Source organism: Oryctolagus cuniculus, chromosome 16, assembly GCF_964237555.1.
Source record: "Oryctolagus cuniculus chromosome 16, mOryCun1.1, whole genome shotgun sequence".
In the NCBI taxonomy this organism is placed as follows: domain Eukaryota; kingdom Metazoa; phylum Chordata; class Mammalia; order Lagomorpha; family Leporidae; genus Oryctolagus; species Oryctolagus cuniculus.
Genome location: NC_091447.1, coordinates 50,774,448 through 50,794,063, shown reverse-complemented (window position 1 = coordinate 50,794,063; position 19,616 = coordinate 50,774,448). Strand labels below are relative to the sequence as shown.

Sequence of the window (19,616 nt, the reverse complement as noted above, 5' to 3'; positions counted from 1 at the left end):
ACACTAAATAATACCCTAAATAGTCTGGGCTGATCCTGAAGGCTGGGGCCCTCTTGCCTGAGACTGCATCTTTTATCCTTATACCAGTATCGCGTAGGTCCCGGCACAGAATATGCCGTATTGCACTAAGGATGGCAGGTTGAATGCTGGTTTGGGGCAACGGTTTTTGAAAAAAACAACTTATTTCACTTTAAAGAAGAGGGACAGACAGCGACCTTCCATATGCTGGTTCACTCTCCAAACACCCATCACAGCCAGAGCTGGGCCAGGCCAAGGCCACAAGCTCAGAATTCCATCCAGGTCTTGATGTGGGTGGCAGGGATGCACCTGCCTCCCAGGGTCCCCACGAGTAGGAAGCTGGGTTAGGAGCCAGAGCTGGGACTTGATGCAGGGACTCAGATACAGGAGGCCGGCATCACAATGCCTGTCCCTGGGGGCTCTTTCTTCTTTAGAACAATGGCAATTTTAAACCAGTGGCTACTGCTTGATTTGCTCAAGTAAGTATGTAAAAATGTGTGACGCTTTGTTTTTATTATTTTTTATCAAACATTGGGAGTATGACGGAGCTTATTTCATTCTCACATAATGCTGGTTGATCTTGTTTTTTTTTTCCCATTGAAAAGACATTAATATAATTCTTAACTATTCATCTTTGAATTAGTGTATTTTGCTGTGCTCTTGCCCTCATCAAATGTGTGTGTGTCTCTGTGTGTGTCTGTGTGTGTCTTTGTGTGTGTGTGTGTGTGTCTGTGCATGTCTAGTATCATTGGTCAAAACTGTGTTGTTTTAATATCCGGCTTTCTGAATAGCAGATGATAAAACTATTTTAAAGGAGCACTGCACCATGATGCTGAGGCTAAGAGTTCCAATGTTTTGAATTTGAAGAGAGGAAAACATTTATTTTTATTATATCTATTTCCTTTTCAAGCTGATTTAATTCAGGCTTATATGTTCAAAATTTATGAAATGTTATGAAACATATATATTTATATATACACATATATAAAAACCCCAAATTAATATCAGGCTGGAAAACAGAGGGAGGCCATTTACTTTAATAAAATATAACTCTCCTCTAAAATGCTACCCTTGGCTAAAGCAGTTTTTGAGAGATAGCCTGACACAATACATCTAGTATCGTTACTTGCATTTTAACAATTACTTAAGGAATAAACATTTGCCTTTCAAGACTGTGCTTTAAAGATAAAATAAAAATAACAGCGCCATTTTTATATTTATTGCGCTTTCCAAAAAATATGAGTAGTTTCACAAATTCATCACTGATTAATTTTACACTGAATTTACCATTACAAGGAAAGCTTCTCTTTGTGATGTGGTTATAATTTATAACCACAGACAGTCGAAATTTTTAGGCTAAAGCTATACCTCACCTTCACATATCATTTACATATACTGATTGCTTCCACATGTCTGGCATAAGGTAAAATAGTTTACAAGCATTGTAATACACTGAAGCCACGATGAAATGAAATTCATCTTAGTCCAGAGTTCCTCCGAAATTTATTCATGCTGGTGCATTAAGTGTTTTCCAAAAGAATTCTGTCTTCCAGAAAAATCCTTTAAAAGCCGACTGTGGTTAGTGTCACCTCTTTCTCTAGTGACGTCTGGATTTCCCAGTCTGGTTTCTAAGTGTCTTCTGTTAGACAAAAGCCTCTTTAAGTTACTTCCAACATTCTTCATTCTATTCACCAGTGTCAGACTGCACGTTGATTTTCTTGAGTGACTGAATAGCTTCTTTCCTGCAAACGGGCTATTTGTGATCACAGGTGGTGGGCAGAATTGGTCAGAGACACTCGGAGTCTCTATCTGCACTGTTTCATTCAGGCTCGGGGATATACTAAATGGGAATATTGTGTTAATTCCTACGTGGATTCAATGTTCCTTAAGTTGTCCTGAAGGATGGCGTGCCTTCACAGACCAAGTCTTTAACAAAATAATATTCAAGGCTACCATTACACCATGAGAGGGTAGGCTGCTGGTGCCGGGGAAAATAAAACTAGTCATTTCCTGGTTATTTTGACTGAATATTATGTGAATGACTTCAATTCCTGTTGAAAACACAACTTCTATCCGGGCGATGCAGCCAACCTGTCCCTTCAGACACAGGTGCTTCCTTGCTCATCTGGCTGGGTGGGGGTCACAGCCAGAGGTCCTGACATCTGGCCTCCTTCACCTACCATTGGCTTCATGAGTACGGAGTCCAGTGAATGACTGCTCAAACCGTGGCAAGTGCTAGGACCAGGCCTCTGGTGCCGCCGAGATGCAGGTGAAGAAGTGAAAGGTGTAATGTTAGGCTTAGCTCGTTTGTCATCAATGTTTCCTGGACGCATTCGCTTTCTATAAAGCCTGCTCCTACCTTTACTGACTAATGATACGGACACACTTCATGTTGGTAAACATTCACACTCTTCTGCTATGTGTCTTTGAGGGAAGAACCCCCCACACTTGACAGTTTGTGGTACTAATGCAATCTAATTTGCAAAATCAGCAATAGTTAGAAAATGCACACATGTAAACACGCTACAGAGGAGCCAAACTCCATAAGCCAGAACTTGTGCACTTATTAATCTGCCTCAAGGAGTTAAAAGTTCCAGAATATCCTGTATTTATCCAGAATTGACTGAGCACCTCACACATGCATTGCCGTGATGTGTATAATGGCATAAGAGCCTGCACCCACACTCTCCTCCCCACACCAGAGAATGCGGGACACTGAGACTGACAAAGACAGTAACCTGCCAAAGTCCTCACACCTAGAAAGTGCCAGACGCAGTTCAAAGCTTTTATTCCTAAGCCAACATCCCTCCTGTCCTTGTGAAACTTTTGTTCCAGTAGCTGAATTTGAAAACGCCATTCATATTCAATAGGCCACATGTAGGCTCTTGGATACTGTAAGTGCAGCGTGACTTGTCACTCAACAATGCTAAACAGCAATAGTGTATATTATCGTACATAGAAATCGAATATTAGCCGTCATCTTGCACATTCCAAGAGTGTAAAATTTTATTCTTTGGGAATAAAATTAAAAGGCAGTAAATCTGGCACAATAGAGCTAGTTAGCCATTATCTCCATATATAAAGAAAACTACATTATATTTTTAAACTGATGTAATATGAGCAATGAAACATCCATTTGGGTGAATGGGGCCCGTCCTGTGTGCTGTGTGTGATACAATGATATATATAAGAGACTGAGATCTCTACCAAAGAAACAAATTATGAAAACATTGTTGATTTCACTTCCTTATATGGAATCTGCTTAAAATACACTCAGCAGATTCTTTCAGAATTAATATCCGGATGTTTATATAGCTGTGGACAGAACTACTGTCATAGAGTAGATAGTTTTCTGCAATTTGACAGCTACAGAGCAAATCCAATCAGATAAGTATTAACTTCAGTATTGTGCAACCCGAGTGGACAAAGCAGACATTGACCTTGCCTTGCTAAGTGATTTCACGGGTGCCAGAAAGAAACTGTTATTTCAATCCTTTGGTCTCATTTTGTTGTACATCAGAAATCTTTCTTAAGTACTTGTCTGGATGAGGAGTTGCGTAACAGCCAGAGGATGTCTCTGTATTAAGAGTGTGCGAAGGAAACCTCACTTCTGTACTGAAGAGGTGCCTTGGGAAGCAAAGTCTGAGACCCTATTAAACACAAGGATCACGCAGCGAGAGTAAGAAACTCCATGGCTCTGTGCCATTACGTGAGAGCCTAACAGGGAATTGGGATCTGTTTGAACAAAACTTCTGATTTTTTCTAGTTAGAATTGAGTGCATAGGATTAATCTCTGCACAATAGCCAAAAGAAACACACACACACACACACACACACACAAATCCCTTGAAAGAACAATGATCTCTCCTGATATAGTTAGTGACCAGAAAAAAAGGGCACCCATGGTATCTTGCTTTTCCAAAATAGTGACAGTGTGTTAAAGGAAAATTTGCGTGAGACTCCTGATGAAAAATTCTAAGTGTGGGGCCAGCATCGTGGTGCAGCAGGTCAAGCCTCCCTTTGTACTGCTGGCATCCCATTTTGGAGTACAGGTTTGAGTCCTGGCTGCTCCACTTCCAATCCAACCCCCTGCTCATAATGTGCCTGGGAATGCAGTAGAGGATGGCCCAAGTGCCTGGACCCCTGCCAATCAAGTGGGAGATCCAGAGGAAGTCCCAGTCTCCAGGTTTCAGCCTGGCCCACTCCAGACCATTTGTGGAATGAGCCAGTGATGGAAGATCTCTCCCTCTCTCTCTCTCTCTCTCTCTCTCTCTCTCATGCCTTTCAAATAGATCAAATAAAGCTTTAAAAAATTCTAAAGGCCTTGCCCTATTCCTGCTGAACTAGGGTCTTTTTTCTTTTTACTTGTTGAACTCTTTATTTAGTGGAGCATGAAGCTTTGACTATAATGTAAATTAAAAATATTACCTCAAAAATTCAGAGAAAAGAAGGAAAGAAGGAGGAAGGAAGGAAAGAAAGAAAAGAAGAAAAAGAAAGATGGAGGGAAAGAAGTATCATTGCATTCTTAGAATTTTATCTATGAATTTCATTGAATATGTTCTGTTTATAAGAAAACAAATAAATAAATACAAAGAAAATGAGAAATCATATATTATTTATGGCAAAAATCTAAATGTGTTGTTTGACCTGAACCTGAGAAAATTTAAAGAACATATTATGTGACATAGAATAGTTTTTTTTTTATTTTTAACTTTTATTTAATGAATATAAATTTCCAAAGTACAGCTTATGGATTACAATGGCTTCCCCCCATTAACGTCCCTCCCACCCGCAACCCTCCCCTTTCCCACTCCCTCTCCCCTTCCATTCACATCAAGATTCATTTTCGATTCTCTTTATATACAGAAGATCAGTTTAGCATACATTAAGTAAAGATTTCAACAGTTTGCTCCCACACAGAAACATAAAGTGAAAAATACTGTTTGAGTACTAGTTATAGTATTAAATCTCAATGTACAGCACACTAAGGACAAAGATCCTACATGAGGAGTAAGTGCACAGTGACTCCTGTTGTTGACTTAACAAATTGACACTCTTGTTTATGGCATCAGTAGTAGACAGTTATATCCTAAATTATACTGATTGTTGGATTTTAAAACTTTGCTCTCAAAAACTTTGCTTTTATACGAAAGCATAGGTACCTTCTGTTTTCAAATGTGAATCATATTTTCTGAACACGTACTAATATGCTGCCTCATGTCAGTAAGGATGAACTACATGTAGGCATGTGGCGTCTTTGTATTCCAGGAAACAGGTCATCGAGTGAGGTCCACTCAGATCTGCCCCAGAATCTTGCTTTAGCACCTCAGACGACGACTCAGTAATTCAGGGGAAGGCGTTTGGCATAGCAGGTAAGAAGGCGCTCGGGACACCCCCACCCCCAGATATCAGAGTCCCAGGCTCAAACCCCAGATCACCAGATCACTGCTGACTCTACTTTCCTATTAATGCAGACCTTGGGAGGCAGCAGCTGATGGCTCAAGTAATTGCGTCTTTGCTACCTATGTTGGAGACCTGTGTTGAGTTCCCAGCATTTGTAGGCATTTGGGGAGTGAACCACTAGAGAGATTTCTCTCTTTCAAATAAATGAGCAAATGAATATAAAAAGAACTTACAAATGACTCAGGTAACTGAAAAACTAAGGGCAAACTCCCAGGTTTCTGGATTCCTAAAGAATTGTCACTCACATAAACTTAAAAAGTTTCATTGTCCATATGAGTTTGCTAAAGTTAAATCCCGTAACTCCTCTTTGAAATTTCTCTATCATTTATTCATCTCAACTGCTACTGCAGTTTTAGAAGATCCTTCTTCTAACCATTTTAGCAATTCATTTTACATGCCTTCAAATTCACCTGAGCTATTTTATCATCAAATCTATTGCATATGTAGGGTCTCACCTCCACTTGTGAGCCCTCTCTCATGAACGTATACCAGCTACCTCCTCACCTCTCCCTTAAACTACTTAATGCAAGATGTATTGAATGGGGGCCTCCTGGGCGCAAGACTGGGGATTTCTAAGCTGGTTCAAGAACAGATGAGATGTGAACATCTGACAGTAGCTGACTTCTCTCCCACCTGGTCAGTTTTTTCCCCTTTCATGCAGAATAGATGCCATATTGTGCTTTATGCCTCTCTGTCTCTCCAAAGGCCCTGCTGACAAAGGGACTCAAGTAGCAGTTTATCAGAGAGGATGCTGTTAGTAAACATCAGAGGATGGGAGGACCTGCTGATGTGCAAAATGAACCCTACTGATCATTGATGTTATACATAAGAGTGTCAACTGTTAAATCAACAACGGAGTCATTGTGCACCTGCTCCCCATGTAGGACCTCTGTCCTTGATGTGTTGTACTATGAGAATTAACGGTAAAACTGGTATTCAAACAGTACTTTATACTTTGTGTGTCTGTGTGGGTGCAAACTGTTGAAATCTTTACGTAGTATATACTAAGTTGACCTTCTGTATATAAAGATAATTAAAAACTAATCTTAATGAATAATGGGATGGAAGAGGGAGTAGGTGATGAGATGGTTTGTGGGTGGGAGGGAGGTTATGGGGGGAAAACCCGCTATAATCCAGAAGTTGTACTTTTGAAATTTATATTTATTAAATAAAAATTTAAAAAAAGAAATGAACCCAACAAGCCAGTGATGCAGAAAGGGGAGACAGCTTCAGGATGTGGTTTGGGCTACAAAGGGTTTCACTTTCCAGTTCCCAATCCAGCTCACACTTTCAATGCAGAAATTTAACTCCCACTGTCCTCTAATTCTCCAGGTCCTCTTACCCAGAATCGACTATTTACTGCGACTAAGTTGTCCACACTTTCACTGAGTCTCATGTTCATTGCCATGCTCCTCACACAGGTGGTTACCACCTCATATGTGAACATTAGCAGGGCCTCTCAAGAGTGCTCACTACTGCTGGGCTCCTGTAGGTTCATCATTCCTAGAAATCATACTGAATAGTTGGAGCTTGAGTCAGCAGAAATTTTAAATAAGAGAAAGACATAATTAGAGTTGAATTTCAGAAACAACTGTGGTCAAAAATGGCAGAAGGAAGAGACACTAATTACAGGTAGTTGTTGCAATAAAGTCCTGTGAAGTCAGAGGACTACCTTAACCCGGGAGGGAGAAGGGGGAAGATGCAAGTGAGTGACAGACTCAAGAGGCAGAATCTACAAAGCACTGAAACTTGCTTGAATGTGGTCAGCCAGAAAGAAGAAGGGGTAAATTTAGGGAAAATGTAAAGAGGTGAGATTATCTAATTCAGGTATTGCCATTTTGTTTGCTCTCCTATAGAGCGATCAGCTAAAATTGGAAGGTTCTGAAACTCTTCCCAAGAGGAACAGGAGGAAGTTTTATTTTTGAGATCTGTAAATTTTTCTCCATAGCTCTAAGGGAGAATTAATGGGATTTTCTTTCAAAAGGTAGACTGAAATGAGATTTATTTGAATAGACCAAGAAGATATGGAATAGGGATTTGTACTCCCAAAGAAAAAGGTAGGTTGAAGGAATCAGAATTTTTTTTTAATGTTATATATTTCAAACCTGGGAAGATTTTGGAAGGCTAATGTATTAGGGGAATCTGTGTCACAATCACACTTTGCACCCAGGAAGAGAGAACATTATGTGGACTCTTGGAAGCAAGATGCTAAGTGTGCTGTGTGTCCTGAAGCCAAGATGATGAAGAGATTTGTGGCAACTTTCTGAGGTAGAAGTGCCTATGAGCCAGGAACTCAGCCAGAGCAGTGCGCTGCAGTACACGGTCAGCCACGCAGAACCATCAGAGCCCATCCGAACCACCTAAGACCTGACACCAAGCAGAGAGCGAGAGATCCTTCCCCATAATCTTTGCCCCAACATCATACTCTAAATGCTTGACATTCCACTTTCCATAATGCTCAAATACATGTATTTTGATGTAGGAAAATAATAGTGTGTAACTTCACATGTATTTTAGTATTACAGATATACACAAATACAAACACACTAAATATTAGCACAGAGATTTATGTATTTTTCATCTGTGTACAATTTTATAAGTACAAGGGATTAAACTGTTATGACAATTCCCAATTTGTGTTGCAAGATATCATGAACCTACAACTTCGTGAAAAGTATTATAAAATGTTCCAAGATTTTACTGCCCTGTTTGTTATGAAACTAATTATTCTTGTGAGTTGGAATAACATCCTGAATGATCAAACTCCTGATAAGATATAATCAGGAAAACAAGATGAAATGAACACTCTAAATCAGTATATTTTATGATCTCAAGGAACCACAGTAACAGCATGTTCCACATTGGATAACCAAGTCAATTTTTCCCTCCATTACAAAGAAGTCTGGCTCACATACTCTATAGACAAACTCCAAAGAAAAGATAGATACACTCAAACAACTCTATGACTACCTCAGAAAAGTCCTTAGAAATATGTGCCTCTTGTTCCTCTCAATCTCATTTTTCATCAAATCTGCACAATCACATACTAACTCCATGAAGTTCCTAGGTTGCTTTGCTGCAGGTTTCTGTTAAGTGCACAAAACACACATTGCTGTTTTCCTGAAAAAAAAAAAATTACCTAGAAATCATAGTGATTACCAGTCTTCTCTACTTTTTGCCTTCTCATATTCTCCTCTTCCAAGGCCTGGCTTCCTCGGGTTCCATGCTACAAAGCCTTCCTCTGATATCTACAATGTTCACTTCAATTATCCAAGATACCATTTGTTCATAAAGAAATCTGGCAGATGATTTATGAGGCTTAGTGGATCCGTCTTACACAGAGAATGCAAGTAGCAAACACTCAATAGGGTCAGGCATTCAGCCTAGTTGTTCCATATTGGAGTGCCTAGGGCCAAGTCCTAGCTCCAACTCCTGCCTTCAGCCTTCTGCCAGTTCAGGCTCTGGGAGGCAGCAGTGATGGCTCAAACAATTGGGTTGCTGGTGCTCACACAGAAGGCCTTGACAGTGTTCCAGCCAGCTCTCTTCCCAGTGCAGTCACAGATATTGTGGTATCTGGGGAGTGAACCAGCCGATGGGAGCTCTCTCTTGCGCTCTCTGCAGTCACAGATATTGTGGTATCTGGGGAGTGAACCAGCCGATGGGAGCTCTCTCTTGCGCTCTCTCGCTCTCTCTCTCTCTCTCCCTCCTTCCCTGTCTCTCTCCATATCATACTCTCTCTTTCAAATAAATAAAAACATTCTTAAAAAGTGAATGCTTATTAGTGATAACTGATTTTGTAAGTAACTGAAGTTTGCAGAACTGATGGAGGTGTATTTTCATTTAATTCTAAAAGGATGATAACGATAGTTTATTCTGAGATTCTGAATCTGAAGATGAAGAACTAAAGATTCATGACACATATTATAAGACTCACACACATTTGGATACCTGGAACTCGAGCTCAGGTGTCAACAACTTCGGTTTAGCTTTGCCTTAAGGGTTGGGACTCAGCCATCCCCATTTTCACTAGCACTTAATAGCTGTGATTTTTATGAAAAAATACTCTTGGTAGTTGTCCTATTGTCCCCTCCTGATATTTCTACCTTGTCACAAGAATAACATATCTTTTTTTTTTTTTTTTTGACAGGCAGAGTGAACAGTGAGAGAGACAGAGAGAAAGGTCTTCCTTTTTCCGTTGGTTCACCCCCCAATGGCCGCTGCGGCTAGCGCACGGTGCTGATCCGAAGCCAGGAGCCAGGTGCTTCTCCTGGTTTCCCATGCGGGTGCAGGGCCCAAGCACTTGGGCCATCCTCCACTGCACTCCCGGGCTACAGCAGAGAGCTGGACTGGAAGAGGGGCAACCGGGACAGAATCTGGCGCCCTGACCAGGACTAAAACCTGGGGTGCTGGCGCCGCAGGTGGAGGATTAGCCTATTGAGCCGTGGCGCCAGCCCAGAATAACAGATCTTAAAACAGATTTTTTTTTTTATCCTACATTGCAAATTCACTTATATCCTAAATACCAATCTATAGACCTTTATGTGGCCCTAGGAGATTAGTCTATTATCCTCGTCCACCCTCTCAATTGTATGAGGTGAAGAACTCAGCTCACAAACATCCCATCGATTTACACCCTGGCAAAGATTTCTGGGGTGTTTTCTATCACATCGACTCTGCTGTGCAAGTGGAGGCTGGACAGCGAGGCTAAGGATTGATGGAGGTGGTGCTGCCAGGCTGTGGAGCACGCGGCCAAGGCAAGAGGGAGGCTGACTTGGGGACAAAGTTCAAAGGCCCATGAGCAACGGCGGCTCTTGGTAAGCAGGCGAGGAAGCAGGAAAGACTCTGAAATGCCAAACCTTATCAAGTTGTTAGAGAGCAGAGCCAGGGTTCTCTTGAAAGAGTGGACTAGGGGAATTGGCAAGTTAAATAGTTCGATGATTATATTTTCAACTTCATTCATTATGACTGACTTGTTCCACACAAACGTTCCTAAAAGATGAGGCCAGGGATGAGGCATTTTTTGGGATCACAGTCACTATTTGGTTTCATTCTCTTTTCTGGCTGTGAGTACTGCGACTCAGTAAGAGAGTAAGGAAAATCAGGGTATTTGCAGAGAAATGAAACAACTCCCAAGAGGCTCTCAACATGATGCGTCATATACTTCCCATCCCTTCCTGCAGGCGGACATGGACAGAACACAGTCCTGGAATAGGCTGGGTTCGGAAGGAGGTGCTGTTGGTCTGATGCCATTGGCCTGCGTCCTGCATGTGCTCCTTAAAGTCTCAGCTGACATTCTCTTGCCCCAGTATCTAGCAGTATGTTTACTCCCTCCACAATGATGCCATGTACAATTTTCTCATAATCGATTCATTATAAATGTGAACTTATTATCAATATGAACTTATTTTGTATCTCCAAGGAATTTTATTTCTTTAGCAGGTATATTTTGTGTTTAAACCACAAAGTGTGTCAAACATAGCACAAAACCATCCAGCAATGAGTGAGTGCTTAGCCATTGAGAAAAGAAAGATGAAAATTATACTTCTGTAACTAGCCTTGAGACCCTCCCAATCTGGTACAACAAAGGTGAGTCACAGAAGTGGTTTCATAACTAAAGAAGTTACTTGACATAGTCAAATATTACTAACCTTCATTTGGTCTGCTGGTGACAATTTGAGTGGGTGGTGTTCTGTTTTATCTACCCCAAGTCTACGACTGTGACATGTTCAGTTACTGTAAGGTTTCGGCAACATTTTTCCCCATGGCACATCTCTCCAACCCAGGGAAGCCTACAAATGCAGGTTGAATTACTTTTTCACAAGATGACAAGACTCCCTAAACTTGCGTTCCCTTTAAGTTTTATCCTAAGCTTGTGGAAGATACTAAGACCAAATCATTCTTCATATTTATCAACAGAATTTTATTTTTGCTTATCTTCATTCCACAATTCAAGGATAAATTGTATATTTTCTTATCCTGGGTTTGACAGAGTCCAGCTTTGTTACTGTGTAGAAATAGTGTGTGAATTCCCTATTTATACCAATGTTTATGTCTTGGCAATGGAAGGAGATAGTAGCTGGAGACATTCAGACTTATTTATGTCAGATAGAACGTATTGATTCTTCCATATGTTTAACTATGATAATAATTCCAAACCATCTACAAATTAGAAGTTACTCTTTTAAAAATGTACCAAACATGGTTTTCTAAACATTATTTTAGCTCTTTAGCTAGATACTGGTGCAGATTTTATTCTCCAATTATAGATTATGTCAATAATATACCATTGGCAAGCTAATTCATTCCTAATAAGAAACTTTATGATTCAGTATGTGTGTGTGTGGGGTGTGTGTGTGTGTGTGTGTGTGTGTGTGTATGACACATGATTACTTTGAAAGGTTCAGGGAAAATGGAATTAAAAGCTGCTTATTTGACAAACAATTTTTCAATCCATGCATAAGTTTTCCATAATACGCATTTTCTGTGAACTTGCTGAGTACTCCTCATCTATGAATGTGAAAACATATGATATGGCCCTTCAATTATTCTAATTGTTTGGCCTGACTATCTCATCCATTATTTGTTTTACATCCTGTAGATCAATTTCACAAATAGAGTCTCATTTAAGTGACAATGTACTCTTGGTTTTTACTTACATCCATATACTTTTTCAGGGTCAACACGAACTAATAAGTGCGCACAAAGAATACAGTAAAATCTTGAACAAGTCCCCACCTACCTAATGCCTCTGTTTTGGGCATGTTCCATCGCATGATTCTTCTGCCAGTTTCTCCAAGCATGGGCCCCCACACATTATTCTGTATTTATCCTAGCAGCCTGTCCCTCTGTAAACTAATGAAAGTGCTGTCACAAATAGCTAGTGCCACCTATTAGTGGAAGCACAGAACTGCAAATCATGGTAATTCCTTTCAGTTATACCTTAGAATGCTGCAGGGGGTAACAGCCACCCCGACATTCATGCTTGTTCCAATTAGCATTTATGATTGCTAGCCCCTTAAAAATAAGGTCTAATTTCATGCATTACACTTGGCTCAATAGCACCATGCATTTTGGAGACTTTATCCCCACCTTGGCAGCAATGGATGACTGTATCATAAATTTATCCTCACAGAGGTTTGGCAAGAGCAGGGTCTTATTCCATTAATGCATAACTCACTGTCATATACTTCTGTGACTTTGTAAATGAAAGTTTTCAGGTATTGATCAATTCAAATTTGGAAGATTTTAGAAAAATTGAAGTGTGAATTTGCTTTGGGATGCTCCTGACTTGAATTTTGAATTTTGGAGCTTTGATACATAGAGGTGTCATGGAAGTTTAAATGAGAAAATTGGAGATGAGAGGTTAAACCACACAATTCCCTGTGGATACCTTAAAGTTCACAATAACCTTAAAATACACATTTCTTACAGCACATGTCTGAAAATATGATGTAAAATGTAATTCACAATGTAGCACAACTTCCTCTACAGCCAACGTTTAACATACATTTTTGTTAATAGGAACATATAAATCATTAATTCAAGGTAAAGGGAAACTGGATATCACAGGTCTCTACATCTATTTATTTGGCTAAGAATCTAAGTCTTTTCTATCACTGAGGGTAGTAGGGTCTTGGAACTCACATGAAGGAAGAAAAACAACATAAAAAGTTGGAATTGGAAAAAATGATCTATTCAGCATTCAGATTTACTTAACTCTAATAATGACTGAATATTATTATTAAAAGTTGGTGAGTTATTGGCTTGCATGGAATGTTTTTACAGTCTTGGAATTTCTCCTACTTGCTAAAGCCTACATTGTACAAATGATTATTTCAAAAGCCAATCTGGTTGGCTGCTTTAAGTACAGAAGCCACAAATTGGAGACCATCATTCACCCTCATTTGATCTGACCAGTGTTGGATCACAAGATGTATGACTGAATGTTTTATTTTATGTTTGTTTTCAGAATCAAAATATGATTATAAAGTTAATGGAATTGGAGAGGAGGAGGCTAGGAATCAGCAAGTTACGAATCTGGTGCCAGATAGGCAGTGACTATTTGAGGCCAGGCTTTGCACATAATACAGAACTTTGCTGCACTATGTAAACATGTGTGTGTGCATGTGTCCTCTTCCCACTGCCTTTCCTGGAAAGCTTCCATTTTGCCTATGAGGAAACTTCTAGTACAAGGCAACTTTCATGCTATACTATGTGAATACTTGAGACATCCTTCCCATGAGACTCACAGAATCATACCACTGCCTGCTTAAGTATAAAATTTAAAATATGAGTGTCATTATAAACCAATAACAAGTTAATTTGTAAAGAATTTTATTGTAGTTCACTGCATATTGATTGCCAATATTACTTTTCTTATCCATAAAATATCAACATGAGTTTGTGTCATTCATATATATATATATTCAGGTGTATTTATATGTATATATACACACTTATATATATGTGTGTGTGTGCATATACATATATATGTAAATGCTGCTTTGATTAAAAAGTAAGTTACTGAAGTCCACAAGTTTAATTAGTAAATCTCTATCCATGTTAATTAGTTTTTGAAGGGATAATTTACTTAGTAAAAAGAAAAGAAACAACTTTTGCAAAGTTTACTTCAGAATCCTTAATTATAGGAAATTATCTGGCGTTAGACATACATGTATAATGAGCCGACTTAACTGATATTCTTACTCCTAGAATAATTAGACAACATGACATTAGTGGGGGGGAACAACCTTCAGGGAATCTGAAAAGAAAGCCTTGATGATGTATACTAGTTCAGTGCTGTTTACTAAGTCCTCCCTAAGCAGGGAAGGTTAAGATCATTGATTTAACCTCTGGATTCATAGGCTCACCATCATATTAGACTTGTGTGTATGTTTGCTTTCCACTAAAACCAAAAAACACAGTGTCCTGGAAAAGCCCATTATGTTGAATGATGGAACATTTGTCATTTGTTTAAAATCCAAAGCCTGTGTTTTTCTTGTGATTCACATAGGTTTCTCTGAAGACTCCATTGTACCACATATCCCAAATGGAAGATTATATGACTGTCTGGGATATCATGAGAAAAATCAGACCTGACTAGTTCTGTAGGGGAAGTAAACAGTTATGTGCTAATTGTCAAAAGAAATATTTGAGCATGCAGAGGTATTGCTGTGGCTAAGGAAGGCAGATGCGTCTGAGTGAATGTTTAGAATAGTCTCTATGTGACTGCTGAGATTTACAGAGTTCTCACATTTTCTTCCCCCACGAGGACTCTAAATCAGATTGGTTCAGAGGAAAAGCTAGCATACCCCATTTGTCTAATATTATCACTTCTCCAGATGGTGCTGCACACATCTATTCAATTCCCTGTTCCTAGAAAGTCAAGAGGTACCTTATTAGATATGTGTGTGCCTCCACTACAAAGGCTGTCTTCTTGTTTCGACTTCTTTTTCTTTCTCATTTAACCTATCAAATCGCTTTCATCTCCTACCAGGCAAGATGACAAGCAGAGAGTAAGCACAGTGATTTCCTGAAACTTCATCTTGGCAACCTGAGTGAGGAGGGAGTTAAGTGACCATGGGAAATGAAGGTTGGCAGGGACTTAACTCTTCATGAATCGAGCTGGAATATTTTTAAGGGCAATGCAGTGGATGTTTTAACTGTGTTTGACATCTAATTAAGGAGGAAAAATAAGTAGCTAAAAAAAAATCCCTATTAGACTTTAGAAACAAAGTACTGACAATTGGCCACCAGGCACTTGCTTTGGTAAAACAAGTGTGCATGTAGAGACCAAAAGGTAATGACAGATCAATGAAAGGACGGAAGAAAAATTATTTGGACAATTCCTTTTATTCTTCTTGCTGTTGTCCATTTCTCAGTTTATTCGACCCAATTGCCAAGCTCTAGGTTTATGAATAGAACTGTTACATAGCTGTCGAGTGGTTTTTTTTAATTTAAAGCAGAATAACTCTAAGGGATGCCATTGCTTTCAAAAATGCGTATAATGACAGTGCCAACACACAGGCACCTTGTCCATATATACAGCTTGCCTCGTAAGTTTAACATATGTGTATGCAATAGAGGGATATTTTAATTGCATGCTATATTTACATGATTTTTAACATACAGAAATGACAAGTGTAGCCTTTAAAATGAGCAGGAATATATTTCCGTAGCACTAGAAGTCTTGCAAGATAAAGAAGCGTCACTTTCAATTTCTATTTCATTTTACAACTTATTTAGCACTCAAATATATCCAAATGTAGATGTCTGAGATGGACTTCACTTTGTCTAACTTGTTCATCTACAACTATACCATGTAGCCATTCACGTCTTTGAGAACTGAAGTTGTGCAAAGCTTACTCACCAGGACCTAAACTTGGATAAAGTGGACCATCAGCCTCAGAACTATTTGCTGGCACTTTCTTAAGGAGTGACAATAGAAAACAAAACCTGACAGAAACCCAGAGGCTACAACATTACACACAATGGTGTAAATTAGTTATTAAATAGAACTATGATAAAGTTCTAATTAAATACTTAACAGAGGAGTGTGATTTCTCAAAACTTATAAGGATAATTGCAATAACTTACTGTTTAAAATCTTATTCTTTGATACCTAAGAAGACATGATATCAAAAATACATATTTTTCCAAGTGAATGTATTTTATCTGCATATTAAATCCAAAGAAACCCACTTAAAAGGTGTTTAATTTTCTAACTCAAAGTGTGAAAATTACATCCCTCTTTCCTCTGTGAGATCCTCATTCACACCAGGACACTCAGAAAGAGCTGCTCCCCCACGTGTGAGAATTCAGGAGTGTTTTCTGGCGTGAGACAGACATCTCGACAGAAGCAGTGAGTAGTTTTCTCTTACTCCACAGCCTCAAAATGGAGCATAATTGAAGCTTTTACTGCCCCCTTCCATTCTAGAAATCTGAGAAACTTAAGAAATCAGCACCTCAGGGAGTAAAACTACTTGAGCTAAAACAGTTTAATCTTCGGCTCCATTTTACATAATGCCTCAGTTCTACAAATGTTTTCTGCCACCAAAAGTTATGCACATCATTTTAGAATCAGCATAACTTTACACGTCTATCTATAAAATCTACCTACACAAGCATCAAACTCGAATTTGCTCAAAATTCCTCACTTAAAGAGCAAGCAGATACAGGAAACTGTAGCCAGATAAAATACCACGTGCTCCAGCAGGTTTGTTTCTTTCTCTTTTAAATGTATACTTTTTTCAGAGTTCACCCAAGTGGCTGTGCAGCCGGTGTAAGACCTCTGCAGTTCTCACTGAAGTACATATGGAATTAAATAACATTATGTTTCAAAGGCTAGCTGACACCAATCACCAGCATACACAGTCTTTCGTACAATCATAACACACTGTGGAAAAACTAGTCTGTTCTCTCCAGTTTATATTCTCTTGGCAAACCAGGATCCACGCTTATGTTAAGCATCTGATTGTCAGATTTGAACAAACTGAATATTCATGATGCTGATTAACCATTTAGTGTCTAAAATGGAGAAAATACAATTCATCATAGCAATTATTCTAGGTGAGGCGTGCATGTCTACAAAGAGACCAGCTTTGCTTTACTATTTTCTAAAAAAAAAAAATAATAACTACAGCAAAGTCAGAAAAATCAACAGAACAGAAGACAGGCTCATGAGATACACGGATCAGTATGTCCCGGGCGTGTAGCTCTTCTCCGCTCTGCAAATGTGATTAAATGTTCTTTGTTTGCCTTTAAATTGTCATATATCTAAGAGGAGACTTGCTTGTTACAAAAGTGCTGAAACCATCTCAGAAAGATATGCATAATCACACAGGTCTCCCAGGTTAAACTGAAGGTTTAATGGCTGGGCTGCGGGGAGTTCAAGGAATGAGGTGTGTGTGTGTGTGTGTGTGTGCGCGTTGGGGAGGGGGGCAGCATCACAAAGCCAGGCAATTCAATGGAAAAGCGAGGATTTACCTTTGTAGGACAATTTCAGCCTCGGCACGTTGTTCTTGCCATTTTGATAGTTTGCTCTCGCCGTGAGTAACGCTCCCCAGAGCAGACAGACCAGCCCGGTGCACCAGCCCATGCTGCAGCCGCCGCGGGTCCTGTGCTGCCTTCCGTCCTCCTTCCTGTATTGTGCGGCCAGAGAAGTTCCAACAATCTGGAAACTGGAGGTAACAGGTGATTGAGGTGAGTTTCATTCATAAAGGCGGACCATCAGGACCTCATGGCAACACTCACGCCTCCTCTTCTGCAGCCGTCAGTGGAGCTCAGAAACTTCAAACCCTCAAAAAAAAAAAAAAAAAAAAAAAAAAAAAAAGCCAGGCACCGGATAATGAGGCACAACTGTTGTGTGCAGAGAGAGAGAGAGAGAGAGAGAGAGAGAGAGAGAGATTCCCGGGGCTGCGGCAGGCAGTGGTGCTCAGGGAGCCGTCCTTTTATCTCCGCTCCTCTGATAGCCAGTGGCGCACTCTAATCCTGCTCCCTGCTTCAGCCGGCTCCGGGGAAGCGGAATGAAAGGGAAGCAGAGAGAGAGAGAGAGAGAGAGAGAGAGAGGGAGAGAGCGAGCGAGGAAGGGGGAGAGGGAGGACTGCGAGCAGCAGCGCGGACTTCGCCGTGCACACGCAGAGGGCGATGACACAGAGCCCACAGGCAGGTTTTCCCCGCACTGCCGGAGCGGCTGACAATGGGGGAACGGCGAGTCAGCCCACTCCCCTTCCTCCTGTCACACAACACATGCAAAAAACATCTCCTCGAGATGAGAGCCGGGAGCTGAGCCCTCCGGCGTGCCTGCGAAAGGCATGGAGCTATAAATTCACTTCCCAAGGCAAGCGTGGTTTTATAGCCATTTTGGGGTGCAATTGTGATTTTTTTTTTAAAAAAATCGGAATTTGGCTACCTACATAATTTACAATGCATGCTCGTTATTACAATCCTGGGGAACTTGCACGGTGTGTGTGTGTGTCTGTGTGTGTGTGTGTCAATATAACTTCACCACGGAGGGCTTTAAAGCCTTGTAAGAGTTCTTACCCTCTTCTCAACAAACTAAGTGGGCTCCCCCCACCCCCACCCCCACTCTCCTGCCCCACTGCAATTTCAGCAGGAGAAATTCCTAGTAAAGCCCATTTCAACAATCAGTTCAAGACACATATAGGTCCGCTGAGAATTATAAATTACAACAGGGGATTCTCAAAAGGATACTCAAAATTGAACAACATCTATGGTTTTCGGGCTTCTGGAATGCTCTGGCTAACATTTTTAATGCATCACATCTCATTAATTAAAACCACTTCCCTAGCTTTGGCTCCAGGGGCAGGGAAAGATGACAAAGTTCACAAAAGTCCCTGCTGAGTGTCAGGGACCGAGATAAAAAGGTCTCTGCGTCTCCGTGAGCTGGTAGAGGTTTTCCCCTGACTCTGCTAAGGGACACAGGCACTGTCTCACACAGACACCCACAGGTCTTTGGGAATTAGGCGTGTTGTGGGTGCCAGCTGCATTTTCTGTCCTTTTCCTTCTGCCCTAAGCCGTACAAAAGTTAACAGAACATTCCTTTCCTTCCTTACTCTCCAACCCTCCTGCCCTACCCTTCCCACCACGCCCCACCACGCCCCCAGCCCCCACCCCAACCTCCGCAACCCCCAAGGAGAGTCTGACAATTAAAAAAATTATTTGAAAAACCATCCAAGCGCTGTCATCACAGTGTTTCTTACTTAAAATCCCCAGGCCAATAAAGAGCGGTGTCTCCAGCCCCCGCCCCCTTGTGTGTCAGTGGGAAGGGGGGGTATGGGAGGGTGGAGGAGGTTCCAGAGGATTTAAAGGGGACCCTGGGGAACGGGGAGGGAGATTGATTCGTCAACAAGGGGGTCTTATTGTATTTGTCAGTTTCCGCAAGCCTATTGATTAGTCAGCATTGTTAAGAAAATAAAATCCAAAAATCATGTTGATTTTTGTGATTCGCACACTTGTTATCCTGAGCACTTTTCATGCCCTGGGCAGTGGATTAGGGCTCCTGATGACAAGAGGCCTGTCTGTCTGCCAGGGCTTGCTCTCTATAGAAACGCACTCCACAGAGCAATTCCTGTCACTCTGGGATTATTCAGGGGACCGGGCCAGTGAATTATCCT

General features: G+C 40.5%; 1 protein-coding gene across 3 annotated transcripts in view; it reads right to left on the bottom strand.

Moving 5' to 3' along the window:
* SEMA3A (semaphorin 3A) overlaps positions 1–19,616 on the bottom strand; it is a 482,660-nt gene that overhangs the window by 190,476 nt on the left and 272,568 nt on the right. For 2 of the 3 annotated variants that reach the window (XM_051853017.2, XM_051853018.2), the window contains exon 3: positions 17,467–17,660. In XM_051853017.2, coding sequence (XP_051708977.2) covers positions 17,467–17,578 — 112 coding nt within the window. In that variant the 5' untranslated portion in view covers positions 17,579–17,660. Of the gene's footprint in view, positions 1–17,466; positions 18,280–19,616 lie in introns of those variants that run through there. The other variant, XM_070059438.1, reaches the window with a different exon arrangement.